Genomic DNA, 14,862 nt, shown 5'->3' on the forward strand with positions numbered 1-14,862 from the left:
TTTAATTATATTTTCAAAATATGATAGTTCATGTGCATAATTATTTGTATTATAAAAAATAATAGTTTAAAAAATTACACACAATCTAAAATAACCTACATTGAAATTAATAATTTAGACTATAATAACCTAACTTGCACTCCAAACACAACTAAAATACTATGTACCCCAAACACAGACTATTATAAATCAGACTATAATAATCTATATCCCAACACAAACTATAATAACACAAAGTTTATTATAACCCACATACTATAATAATCTATTATATGCCCCAAACGCCTTCAAAGTGAAACTTTTAAGACGACAACACAATAAATATATTGAAAACATTACATCAAATTTTCAATGACATTTCTATATATTCATGAGTTCCATGTTGATATGAGGCTGAATTTACATTTCCATTATGCCACAAAAAGTATATAGAAAAACAAAAAAATGCCACTAACGTGAATATAAAATAATAATAAACATTTTAACTTATTAAAAAAAACATAAAAGGCTTATTTATTAATTTACATAATTTATTTGAATTATTTGTTTTTTTAATAGTTTAGAAATATTCATTAATGTTAAAATTTTGTCAATATTTTTATCAACATTTTTAATTTCGACATTGTCATTTAGTTGACATTTTAAACCTTGATTATAAGTGGGACTAATGATGAGATGCAACCTAAGTTTCATCTTTACACAGTAAAAATAAAATAAGAAATAATTTGATTTTCTTTTACAAAAATTGGCACATGACAATAATTGAACAATTTGGCTGCCCAAATTATAAATAAGCACAATTTATGAACTATGAGTATAATTATAATGGAACAATTTGACGGTCCAAATTGCACCCAAATATAATATAAATAACTTTAAAAATGAGTAAATAATAAAATAACTAAGTTTTAAAAGTCTGAAACCATAAACACCACTTCTATAAATATTTTTGTGATAGGTAATAATTAGGTGCATACCAGATATCATCTATCTCTATGCATCTCACTCACATTATACACAAAAAAAAAAATAATTAAAATATTTTTGTAAGCAAAAATGGCCGATAAATTTTTGTTGAATAATTTAGTGGGATACATAGATGTTGATCAAGATGTACCTAAATAGGGGTGTTCAAAAAACCCAATGACCTGAAAAAACCGATCAACTCAATCCAACCCGTGTGGTTTGGGTTGGGTTATCACGGGTTGGGTTGGGTTCAAATAAATGAAAATTTTATGGGTTGGGTTGGGTTGGTTCATNCTAATATAATTCAAACCAACCCGAATCAATCCAAATTTATTATTAACTTTAAAATATATTTTTTTATTACTCATAACACAATTATTTATACATATATTGATTTTAATTTTATTTAATTTCAATATTTTTTTAAAATAATTTATTCTTCAACAACTCTCAAAATTAGTTTTTTTGCATTTTAAAAAGAAAATTTTCACTATATAAATTGAAATTGAGTTGTTAATCTTAATTCAATGTATGAAAATAATTAAATAATATTTTTACATATTTACGTTTTGCTTATTTTTAGAATAAAATTTTAAATAAATTACCCGATTAACCCAAACCAATCCAACCCAAATATTTCATAGTTGGGTTGGATTCATTTTTTAATTAGGTTTATTTGGGTTAAAAAATTTACAATCAGGTTGGATCCGAAAAGTTTTCCTTCCAACCCAGCCCAACGAACACCTCTATACCTAGATATCTTTTTTTCATATATAAAATAAATAATAATAAAAATAATTGTGGTAAACAAATAATAAAATAACTAAGTTTAAAAAGTCCCATCCAAGGGATTGGTCTAATAATAGTAAGGCGAGTGATATTGGCAGCGGCAGCCGCAGGGGACTGCCTTCCTTCATTTCCAAATCTCTGCAAATTTCACTTCTCAAATTTCCCCTCCAATGTCGGCCGCCTTCTCTTCCTGCTTCCGCCCATCCTCCGGCCACCACCGCCATCGTCGCCGTTGCCGCTCTTCCTCCTCAATTTCCGGCTGCCCTAATCTCACCACCTGCATTTACCACACCAATTTCGCTCTCTTTTCCCTCTCTTGGTCTCAATCCCTCTTCTCTCACTCCCTTCTCCTTCACTTCCATCAAAACCCTAATCCATTTGATTCACCTCTAAATCTTTCTTCTTCTTCTTCTTCTTCTTCTTCTTCAATCTCTTTTCGCCTCCTTATCAGACCTCTAATTCCACGGAACAAGCACGGCTCTGAGAAGCTTTCTGACAGCATCCATGTCTTCTGGGACCTTCGCCGAGCCCGTTTCTCATCCTCGCCCGAACCCGATTCTGGATTCTTCATCGCCGTCGTCGTTGACGGTGAAATGACGCTTCTCGTCGGCGATATGATCAACGAAGCCTCCACGAAGATCAGAGCGGCTAAACCGCCCCGAATTCCCCAAACCCTAATTCTCAAAAGGGAACATGTAATCGCCCACAAAATCTACACCACGAAGGCAAAATTCGCCGGTCAAATCCGAGAAATCGAAATCGATTGCGGCTTCTCCAACTACAACGACGACGAATTGGGACTCTCGTTCAGTGTTGATGGAAAAAAGGTTCTAGAAATCAAGCGGCTGAAATGGAAGTTTAGGGGAAATGAAAGAATCGAAGTCGCCGGAGTTCCAATGGATGTGTATTGGGATGTCTATAATTGGGTTTTCGAATTGGAGAAAGAAAACAGAGGAAATGCAGTGTTTATGTTCAGATTCGAAGAGGAAGACAAAGAACAGAGCAATCCAGTGGGGCGACAGCAGAATTGGAATCTAGGATTGAACGAATTGGAGTGGAGAAGGATGAGAAGTAGCTTATCCTCATCATCGGTTTCAGTCTCGATGTCGACGTCGTCCGTCGGATCGTCCGCCGGAGCTAGTTCCTCAGTTATGGAGTGGGCTAACAGTGAAGATAGCGATCAAATTGGAGCACCATTGGGATTTTCTCTACTAATATACGCTTGGAGAAGGTGAAATTAACAGATCATAGGTACAAATTACAAGAAATCTTTAATTATCATTACAGTTGATTCATTGTTTTCCCAAAATTCTTCTGTTTAATCTGTTACATAAAGAGTATGAATGAAAGTTTTAGTGGTGATTCCGTTTGGAAGTTTAGCTTTGGATTCTGTTTGAGGGAATTTGGAAGTTTAGAGAGAGGACAAAAAAGGCAATGAGTCTGTGTCGTCTTCCTGTTTGAATGGGGACAAGTAAAATGTATAATGAAACTGAATCTGAAAGTGGGAGATGAAGATGATGGATTCCATTCAAGTTAGTTCCGTTGGGAACAGTGAAGATGAAGATGAAGATGGGGAAACTGAGGAAAGTTTGATGAAATAAAACCACAGAAAAAGTCGGGAGAAACAAATTGTTTTAGGTGTAAATTATAACGTTACAAATTATATATTCATATTTTTAAAAATATAAAAGTTTCAAAAATTATTTATCCAAAATAACAAAATTTTAATTTTTTTTATTGAGTTAATGATAGAAACTAAGTTCATTAGTTTGACATTTTTTTATGATTATCATTTTTAAAAAAAAGATTTTTTTTTTTTTTTTAAAAAAAAAAAAAAAAATTGAATAGATGCATGTGTAGGCCTAACAACTATTGTTAAATTATAATTCCCCCAACTTTTCTTTTATTTCATTCTGGTTTGTGTTAGTTACCTATATCTGTAATTATCAGAATATAAAATTTTTAAATAGAAAATATCAATTTATACATCTAGATGGAAAGGAGTTGGATGAATTAGAAATTTGAACTAATAAGTGTATTAATGTAAGGTTCCGTTTGAGGCTGCATTTTAAAATAACGGGGCTTTTAGAAAAATCAAATAGGAAAATAAGTAAATTAGTATTTGGTAAATTTCAGCTAAAATTTGAAAAAATATGTTAGAGGGTTTGGTAAATAAATATAAAAACGTCTTATTTTAAATATAATAATTAAAATAGATTTATAATAATTTTTTTTTTAAGAAAATGTAATTTAAAATTGTAAATAATTGTTTGTTATAGATTAAATTTTAAATATTGAAGAAAATAGGTTTATTTAAAAAAAATTAATATGGTATTTTTTTAAAAAAAATGATGCATTTAACTCATGAAAAATAGAAAATAGATATGATCAGGTGTGAACAACATAAATATATAAAATAAAAATTCTTTTTAAAGTATAAAATTAAAAATTAAATATTAATTAAAAATTCTATATGATTGAGAATCTAAAAGCTAAAAGGACACTGCTCTGAACTTGAAATTATCATATTTTTAAAAGTGATTTTAACGGCTAAAGCAATGTCAAATTTAGCCTAAATCATTAAGTTTAGTAGGTATATCCTTGTGTACCTTTTGTTATATTTCGTTTGAACTCTAATGTGAGACTTATAATTTTAACGATTAAACCTCTAAACTTTGATGAACAAATAAATCTAGACTCTTAATTAGGATTATTTTTTAAAACCATTCATGTACCAATTATGATTGTCTATTCTATAAATTTTGTCTTTGAAGAAACCCACATATTTTAAAAATTGATGCATTGACGATTTTTAAATATAAATTTAATAAAAGATATTGATTAAGATTTATGAGTTTGATTGAAATAATTATAAGTTATCTTTTTTTTAATGAAAGTTAAAAGAATGTGTAGATGGATATTCTTACAAAAATTTAAATTTAAATTTACACACTTATTAATTCATGACATTCCTAAATTATGTGGTATTAAAAATGGATAATTTTCATGATCTTTTACTCTCAAAATTTATTCTGAAATGAAAATCAAAGGAAAATCATTAAATAAAGATGCCAATCACATTATTGGATAATTCCTAGAGAATTGAGATTTGAGAAGTCTTTTTACTTTTAAAGTCTTAGATTGATTTAAGAAAAAAATATTTTTTTTCCTCTAATGACTTAATTTTTAAATTAAACATTTGAAATAGAAAAAGATGGAGATATAGTCAATTTTGTGAACAACTACACATATTTTTCTCTGCTGCTTATAATTTTGTCAAAAAAGTATAAAAAAATTTTATCCCCACCTCTTCTAAAAGCATATGCTGGAAGCCTCCACGAATAAGGAATACGAGTGCCCATGTGTCTTTTCAGGGAAAAAAATCTCAATTGTATTTTAACTTTTTCTTTCCTTTAAAAAAAATGATTTTTTTTTGCAAAAATTAGAATTTAATTCTTATAATTTAATAAAATCTCATAAATACTTCCTAGGAGACTATTTAAAGGTTTTTTAATCAAATAATATGACTAAATTCTAAACTTTTTTTTTCCCAAACTATAGGGACTAAATTTACAATTTAACTTAAAAAAATTTACATTTATTGTTTTCATTCATTTATATAGATCAAAGTAGATTTATTGTTTTAATTATTTTCATACTAATATGAAGTTATAATTTAATACAATATAATTATTTTTTAAAAAAATTATGAATTAAATTAAATCTAATAATTTAAATTATTTGATAAAAGTCAATAAAAAACATTTTTATGAAAAATTGAATTTATCGAAAAAAGTATATTAATATAAAATAAATTTAAGACTGAGAAATAATTAGAAAAAGTGACAGATTTTTAAAGAAGCTAAATCTAAGAGGGAGTATCTATGGACTTTTGCCGTTAGAGTGAATTAAAAAAGTTTTCTTTAAATATCAAACCAATAAATGAGTTACAAAACCATGTTGGCCAAATTTGACCCAAAACCAACCTAAAGAAAATCCTATTTATAACCTTAAAAATTTAATTTAAAAATAATTGAAAATGTTGGTTTAAGAATATCGTCCAATTCTCAATCATACAAACACAATTTCTCAATTCGTTGACGTCAAAATATATAATTAAAAACAGCTTTCAAATTAATATATAATATATATATAATATAATATATATATATTGAAAGTCCCAAATTGTCTGTATCCTAAACAAATTGATGTACTAATTAAGAACTAGATACGCTTCACATACTTATGGACCCACTAATAATCAAAGAAAGGCTACCAATATTTGACTCTAATATATAAATATATATAAATATTTTCTTCTACTTCTACACTTACCTAACATCATATAATAATACCTTGATGACAATTTGCGACTCTTAGTTAAGTTAGATTTGAATAATCAAATGTTAAAGGAAGTTCAAATACAATATTATTCTTCTACTTCTAATCTTGCCTAATCTCGTACACTTAGGAACGACCACAACCACAACTTTTCGCTAGTTATACTATAATTAAATTTGTAGAACTTATTTTTTTACTTCTATTCTTACCTAATGTACCATTACATACTTCATTACAACTCATAGTTAGGTTAACTGAAATAACCAATGGCTAAATCGAGAGAAAACAAATCTACTTATACCTTATGAGCATTACCATTGACATTGACATTTAAATAATGTATATAGTTGAAGTTTCATCAAATAATTCAAACAAGTTTAACTAATTGACATTTCTACAAAATCTGAACTCATCGCCATTTCGAACCTTGTAAATATATAAATTTACTAATCTCGTCAAACAACCGACTCATGGAACACATTATACACCTATACAAACTACACAAATCCAAGTTTCTATATAATCAATACTTCTACACAAATCAAATATTGGTTACACACCTGCAAACTTTCAAGGCCTTTCATTGGAGCCAAATCTTATCAGAGAAAGGGAGTTTCTACCCCATTGAAAGGAGGAAGAAAAGAAGGCTGTCATTTCAGTATATTTTTGACCATCAACGTTGAAAGATAATATATATTCAGAGAAGACTTTGGGTCCATAAAGAAACAATCAATGGTAAATGAAAGTGAATGGAAAGAGGACGGAGCCTCCACCAACCAGTCCCCACCATACCCACTTCCATTAATGCCATCTCCACTTGAGTTGACATATTTTCATACAAATCCTTCTTCTTCTTTCTTCTTTCTTCTTCTTCTTCTTCTTCATTCCATCCTTTTCTAGCTCCCCCCCCCCCCAAAAAAAAATAAATAAATAAATAAAATAAAAAAGCACTATTTTTCTCATCTATACACCATTTCAAATTTTGATAAATATCACAATCAAAATCATAGTTTGGTAAAATGATTCATTCAGCTGCACAACACAATTTTCATTGCTCCATCACAATTTTCTTTTCTTTCTTTCTTTTGGGATTAGTAGTAGAAAGGCAAAATGGAAAATTATGCTATTTTGCCTATCTTCTTCTTTTGTTAATTAAACTCTTAAATATTCTATAAACAGAAACAACCAATTGCTCTTACAGCTTTAGAGTCAGAGTTGTGGATGCTGAAGAATGAATCACCGATGATGATGATGGGATACATCGTTTTTGTCTACTTACTTTGACGGTTGAAGTTGGAGGATTGGAAGGCAAAGGTGGTGGTGGGGGCTTAGAAGAAGATGTATCATTATACCTACTTGGTTGGCTTTTCAATTTCTTCTTTACACCTTCATTAAGCTTATCTCCTGATCTTACTTGTCGAACTTTTGCTTCATTCAAACTCGCTGGAAGAACGCAGTTGCAGAAAAGACCTGAAAACCGAAAACATATCAAATTAAGATCACAAATTGTCGTAAGTTTCAATCTCACAGATGTGCAGAAGGTAGTAGAGGGAATAAACGAAGCACTTGCAACGTTATCACTTAGATAATTAACGTCTCGATGCCACAACATTCTCATGAGTCATGTCATGTTATAAACTTAATTATGCAGGGGAAGCTATAGAAACACAGTGGTTATGTTATGATGGGCAGTTTGTTTGTAAACTGGTGATGCTTCATTCAGTGAAAACTTTCACTTCTAAGTTTTCTATGACACAGCAAATACAAGCAGGATGCTTGGTGATCAATATTTGAGAATAGAACAGAACAGAATATGATTATGGAAAAGAGAACAGTTATACTAGGATTATAATCGGTGATCTTACCAAGTCGAGCAAGTCGGTTAACCCAGCTAGGGATTGGTTTCCCTGTCAATCTTACACATACATCATTGCAGAAGTGGTTGCAATTCCTAGTTATAAGATGATAAGTGTTCCCAGAGTACTCTTCGGCTAGTTTCTCCATGAACGATCGAACATCTTTTGGACCTAGATTCGTTCTTCCAATGCAAATTGATTTCCGAAATGTAAAACCAGGACATTGTCTTGGTTCCACCTCAAATATACCTGAAGTTGCATGTTCATGTGCTCCAAATGCATATTCAACTCCATGAACTGCAAAAAACATCTTACTCAGTAAGATATTTGAACTTTGAACACCCTGTACTACTTGATAATATAATTTAAACAAGCTGGATAGATTGGAGATTTCTTTTGGATTTTAATCACAGAAAAACATTGACTGCTTAAGTCATCAATCAAAAAACTCTTATAAAGGTCAAACACAAACTATATAGATTAAGGTCAACAGAAAATCATATAAACAAACAATTAGAAGCAAAAAGTATGCAGGACCTTAAAATTTTTCAATACATCATTCATCAAAATCTCAGCCAAATCAAGCTAGCCATTATATAATCATCTTTCACAGAGATAAATACACGATCAAAACCAGAAAACTTCACAACACAGCCATAAAAACCCCCCTTTATTCCTCCTATTTCTCAAGTATCACAACTTTCAGCCAAAAACAGAACGAATTCGACCTCAGATCTGAAGAAAAACCCAATGGAGAACAAGAAAATTTATTCAAAAAAAAAAAAAAAAAAAAACCTTGGTCCATTTACAAGAAACCAAACCCTCATAATCTCTGTTAACAACATCCCAAAAAGGGAAGAACAGAAACACAGAAGGAAAAAAAAAACGCCATAAATTGTCTAACCTTGCACACCGGAATGGTAAACCCCAAGACCGAGCCAATACGCATAGCCATTGATCGGCGTTAAATCATATACATTCAAATAAACCGGCACTGTTCCACTCTTCTTCTTCTTCGACATCAAAGCAATTCTGCACAACATTTTCCCCAAACCCACCACTTCTCTTCTTCTTCTTCTTCTTCTTCTTCTCCTTCTCCTTCTCTGTCTCTCTGAAATCAGAATCATACAACACATAAGATTCAATCCGAAGGAATTTGGTTAAAGAGAAAGAAGATTGAGAAACCCAAAAGCGAGAATTAGAAGGAGCGCACAATTCATTACCAACAAAATGGGAAATCAATCGTCAGGGAATTGAGAAAATTGAGAGAATTTTTTAAGGAAAAACCAAAAGGGTTTGTTAGTTGGGGTTTGAAATGAAGAATTATCGAGCAACGGGCCGTGGATTTTATCGGCGGCCGAAACAATTTTCTCACGCCGATCTCTCCATAATCCTCGTTCTTCTCCAATTCTTTTCTCCCTTTTTTTATAACACATTCATGTTAATGAAATTTAATTTATTATTTTTTTTTCTTTTTAATTTTTTTCTTTTTTTTTTGGGAATTGTGAGGAGGATGGATAGATAACTAAAAAATAACTGAAAAGATAATAACTCCAAAAATCTCAATTTCACCTGTCAATTAATTGGAAAGCTAATTATTACAATTTTAAGATAATTACACTTTCATTTTTTTATTTTCGAAAAAAAAAAAATAAAAACTTTGGGAACATTTTTTCCATAAATTTTCAATCATTATAATTGGAATGATGAACATTTTCATTTTATGTTTACATGTATTTTTTTTTTGGTAGTTAATTATTATTATTCTTTTGTCCTATTTATATATTTTTCTTATTTTTTTTAAACTATCATGTCACTATATCAAAATTCTAATAAACAGGCTAATTTTTTAATTAAAAAAGTGTAACAATGATTTAACTTAGTATGCAATTTGGACCAGCTAAAGAAATATAAAGCTTTTTTTCTTTATATAGTTAGTTTTCAGTGACACATAATATATTCTTTTTGTTATTAGTGCCTATTGGAATCCAAATTTTGTGATGAGAATAAAGTGAACAAGAAAGTGTGGGAATTGAGCTACCAAAAGTTGCACTACTCTAATCTACTTTATTTATTAATTTTATAAGATTCAAACTTTCGAGTTATAAATTGACGTGAGCACAGTTGAACAATAATTGAGATTAGATATTTAAATCTTCTTAACTGTTCATGAAGATGATTGATACTTTAACAATTAAAGTATAGTTGAGATAACATTTTACCCACTAAAATTAACCTATAAAAGGAAATACGGTAAAAAAATTGATATATTCGAAAGGAAAAGGAAAAGGTCAATCTAGTTGAGTTGACTATAAATTTGTTATAGTTTAGTTGGGTTGAAAATTTTAATTAAACCTTACGAGTTGGAGTTGTTCACAGATTAGTTAGAATTGAGAACAAATACGAGCCCAATATTGGTAAATAAAATTAAAAAAAAAAAAAAGCCTCCATTTCAAGTATAAAATAAATTTATGTATACATAACTTTATTTTCACTAACCCTCTCTTTGGATTCAAGAAAGTTTAAGAAACGATTTTAAATCGTCTGATTTGAAATCCGATAAATGATTTTAAATTAATTACTTTGTTTGAAATAAAAAAAAATTAAAATAAATATATTTAAAATTTCGTGTTTGGATGCTAACCGGAAAAGAAAAGAAAATTAAGAATTTACTAATATTGGCTTTTGACTATGATGTATTAATTGAAAATTAGAATTTGACGAGATTAATTAAGTAATTTGTTTTCAAAGCTTATGAAATCCTGCAAAACTAGAACATTTTAAGTAAAATGAGATTTGAAATCACCTTGAATTTTAAAATCATTTCATTTCCTGCAATGCATAACAAATCATGAACTGAAATTCCTCAAAATCATGAGGATTCAAACGGGTCATAAGTTTTTTTCACTTCAACAAATTCTAGAAGTATACTTTTTGTTTTCATTGACATCAAACCGTTAATTTCAGTTTAATTCTTTGAAAATAAGTAAACAAATATTCAAATGATCTAAATTAACTCAAACTTAATTAGACTAATTCAAACGAGTCAATTATTTGATTATAATCATCTAATGAACTAAACAAATTTACAACTCTGTTGAATAAAATGAAGAAAAGAAAAAGAAGAAAGGGATTTTTTTTTTTTTTTTTTAATTAAATGTCCTAAGAGAGAAAGGCATCAAATGGAAAGTGTCTTCATACATAAGTTTCAATAAGAAAAAAACAGTCCTTTTATTATTATCATATTTATTTTTTCCCCCAAATATTGCAAAAAAAGGTAGGGGCCAGTTAGCAAATGGCCTTTTCTTGCGGTGTGTGGCCGTTTCATGCCCTTCACTTCCCATTTTGCCCCCCCCCCCCCTTTTTTTTTAATTTGTTGCCTCTCTTTCTCGTTTTCTTCTCATTAACAACCCAACAAAAGTATTAAATTACAAATTTAATCTTTTAACTTTCTTCCCTTTTTTTTTTATTAGAGAGATCTTTTAATCTTACACAATTTACAAAGTTTTAATTTGGGTTAACATTTTCTGATGGGTGTCTAATAAATTTATGACCTTAAAATGTATTAGGTAGAAAGTAGAATTTTTAAGTCGGATTCATAATAATGTATTGACTATCAAATATGTAATGTATTGATAGGTGTCTACCACCATACTTTAGGGAGAGTTTTCATCAAGATATATAATGTATTGACTATCAAATTACGTCATCTCTTTAAAGTATATCTAATAAGGCATCATCACATTAACATACTATTGGTGTTAATAGTGTTGCACGAAAAACTCGTATGTGTTTTCATTGTCGCGACCTCTGGTGAGCTTGACTTCCAACCTGATTTTTCATGGTATGATTGTAATTTGTTCATATTAATAAGTCGTGAGACTTACAATGAGTTTAAGACCTTCTTGAATCCCACTCGACTATTCTCGTTAGACATCTTTTGTTTTTAGTAGATTTTTCATGGTATGATTGCAGTTTGTTCATATTAATAAGTCGTGAGACTTACAATGAGTTTAAGACTTTCTTGAATCCAACTCAACTATTCTCGTTAGACATCTTTTGTTTTTAGTAGATTTTCAGATTTTCAATTTTGTATATAATAGATTTAAGATTTAAGGGACATATTCAATAAAAAATTGAAAGTTTAAAAGCTTATTAGATGCAAAATCTAAAATTTGATGACGTTTTAAATATTCAATTGAAAGTTTAAAGAGCCGAAATTAAAAGTTGAGGACTAAAATTATAATTTAATAGATAACCCTATCTATATTTTTCTATAACTGAGCCCATATGATTTTGAGTCTCGTAACCGCTTCCATACCATATTATTTGTTTGTTTTTTTTCCTATTCCTTTCTTTGTGGTGGTTTGATATGAAAGTAATATCGGATCATGTGTGTTCGAGTATTCATTTGTTTTTGTGAGAAAATTTTGGATCAAGTGTTTTGAATGGTTAGAAAATTCTCAAGGCTAGTGGATGGAATGACTTGGATGCCCATGAGATGACGCGAGTTTTGAGGTCCTTGTCTCATGAGAATTGTCTTTTTCTTTTTTACTTCATCATAGATTTGGTTTTGCGCTTTCGGCATAATATTTATTTAGTCCTAATTTTATATACATGTATAAAAAAAAAAACAAAAAAAAAACAAAAGGAATTAAAGAAGGAAAGAAAAGAAGAGAAAATTAGGAGTAGTTGCAAATAGGAGTGTGCAAAGGTCGGTCAAAGTTACTTTTTCGATCAAATTGTTAGCGAACCGATTATGATGGGTTTGGTAAATATTTAAACCGACTCCGATCATCGAGGAGTGCATCTATCCGTCGATTTAATTCTTTCATTTTTTCAAAAAAATGTCGGTTTGGATTTTTTCCTAACTGACGCCGACCAAGTCCCTTCTCTTCTTCGAACGACTGCCTTCGATTCGATCGATTTTGGTCGTCGGTTTGGTTTTTCAGTCTATCATACTCACCCCTAGTTGCAGATATACAATCATTGATAGATTTTGTTATATTTGCAATTCTTTAAAAATGTTGTTATACACTTAATTATTAACCTTGAAAGTGCTACCCATTGCAATTATCAAAAAATTATGATAGTTTTTAGAGTTTGATTAGACTTATCTTTAATTCTTATTGTTGGTTGAGAGTTGTCCTAGGCAAGACCCAAGTCTATGAATGGGTCCAACTTCAAAGAAAAATGGAAGGTAGCATGGAGAAATGCACTTCCCAAAAAGGTAAAGTCAGAGTTGTGCTCGGTTTGGCACCATGCAATCTCGAGCACCACAAACTACCTTGACATCGATAAAGTTACACGTAACTACAGACAACTATTAGAGGAAAAGCACTAGAGCCTCATTCCACAACTCCAAAAGAAAAGGATAAATAATTTCCAAAAGAAGAACTTTGACCTTACTTTTGTGCTTAGCTGAACTATACACTCCATGTATCTTAGCCATCAAAGTATTGTAAGCTTAGCACTACACCAATGCAAGGAAGTTTCACGCATCTTAACTCGAAAAGGTGAGACCAAACTATGAAAAGCGAGTCATAGGTCAAGTCCACAAGGAGCCGCGACAATGATGAATGCATATGAGTTCCCCACGTCAACACTATTTACACCAATGATAGTATATTAACCTAATGTCTTGTTAGATATACTTTAGATAGATGACTTAATTTGATAGTCAATATATTATCTATATTAATGAAAACCCAGCAAGGTCATTATTTTTGCACTCACAATGTGCTAAACTCATGGGGAGACAACCAAACAATGTGGGATAAAAATTTAAAGTTAGACAAATGTAATTTTGATATTTTAAAGTTAAAAAGGAATAAACACAATAATTAAAACTAATGACTAATTGTATGACCTAAGTATCTTGACCATTAACATTCTTATTCTCATATAAATGTTACTTTTATCATAGTCTTTAGTATATCATGATATTTTTATGTCTCTTCAATGATATTATGAAAATATTAATCCATCATTCTTATTGATGTTTGACTTTTTCTAGTGTCTAGCACATATGTGTATACATGTCGGGATTGTGAAATTAAATGCGAACGCAACATATCACATGGCATGAATGTTGCTATGACTATACATCTATATTTTCATACTTGGTCTTTATGTTTGGTTGTTGGGTAGCATCCTCTATTCATTTCCTCACACTTAGAAAAATTTTCACTACAAACAAAATATTCTCCTTTTCCAAATTCACCACTTCTCCTCCTTTCACTCCTTATTTTTCTTGCTTATCCATCCCCATTTTCTGTTGTCTTTTTTATTTCCCCACTCTATATTAATGAAAACAGAATGATAGGAACCAAAGCAACTATTTATTGAAATTAAAAAAGAATAATTTAATGCTTCTAATGAGCTTATTGGGCTGGCCCAAACTCAAAACCAAATTTAGGGCTAGTTGTGTGTACTAAAGGCCCAGGGTCACAGTTTAGATTTGGGCCGTGAATTAAAGAGATTGCATCCAAACCAAAGTAGGAGTATTTTAGTCTACTAAAACAATTGGGGTAATTTTTAAATTCAATAAATTGATATTTTTATCAATGAAAATAATGGTTTACATTATGAATATTATAGTAATAAATAGATGTGCACTTAGTGTCCCAAAAACCGCCATGTGTCACCCTTCATATCGTCCATGTGCCTTGTAATTAATTATTCATGCTTGGTGTTCATGTAAGTTTATATCCTACTTGTCACTTTTGTCTATAAATGGTGAACTATACATTTATGAGAATTCCACTTCAAAATTCCACTAATTTTCATATTATCAAATGTTATAATTTTAGTTATTTTATTTTATAGTATATTTTTTATATTTAATATTATTATATTATATTTTCTCTATATCCGTGTTCCCGTTGTGCTCCTCAAATTCACAATACGT

At 29.9% G+C, this 14,862-nt stretch overlaps 2 protein-coding genes across 4 annotated transcripts; one reads left to right on the top strand and one right to left on the bottom strand.

The window, feature by feature from the left end:
* The first annotated feature begins 1,799 nt into the window (after positions 1-1,799).
* On the top strand, positions 1,800-3,445 carry LOC120085067. The gene has a single exon (XM_039040914.1). The coding sequence runs from the start codon at positions 1,926-1,928 to the stop codon at positions 2,988-2,990; it is 1,065 nt and encodes a 354-aa protein (XP_038896842.1). The 5' UTR covers positions 1,800-1,925; the 3' UTR covers positions 2,991-3,445.
* A 3,069-nt stretch (positions 3,446-6,514) lies between these two features.
* On the bottom strand, positions 6,515-9,441 carry LOC120084712 (deSI-like protein At4g17486). 3 transcript variants are annotated; one of them, XM_039040525.1, is made up of 5 exons: positions 9,166-9,441; positions 8,857-9,063; positions 7,962-8,249; positions 7,296-7,566; positions 6,515-6,992 (listed from the first exon to the last, which is right to left on the bottom strand). In XM_039040525.1, exons 2-5 carry the CDS (start codon positions 8,993-8,995, stop codon positions 6,794-6,796), a joined length of 897 nt encoding a protein of 298 aa, XP_038896453.1. In that variant the 5' UTR covers positions 8,996-9,063; positions 9,166-9,441; the 3' UTR covers positions 6,515-6,793. The 3 variants fall into 3 exon arrangements, with proteins under 3 accessions (XP_038896453.1, XP_038896452.1, XP_038896454.1); XM_039040524.1 differs by having other exon boundaries at positions 9,176-9,439; XM_039040526.1 differs by lacking the exon at positions 6,515-6,992 and having other exon boundaries at positions 7,050-7,566; positions 9,176-9,430.
* Positions 9,442-14,862: the final 5,421 nt, after the last annotated feature.

The sequence above is a fragment of the Benincasa hispida genome, chromosome 9 (genome assembly GCF_009727055.1).
Source record: "Benincasa hispida cultivar B227 chromosome 9, ASM972705v1, whole genome shotgun sequence".
Lineage (NCBI taxonomy): Eukaryota > Viridiplantae > Streptophyta > Magnoliopsida > Cucurbitales > Cucurbitaceae > Benincasa > Benincasa hispida.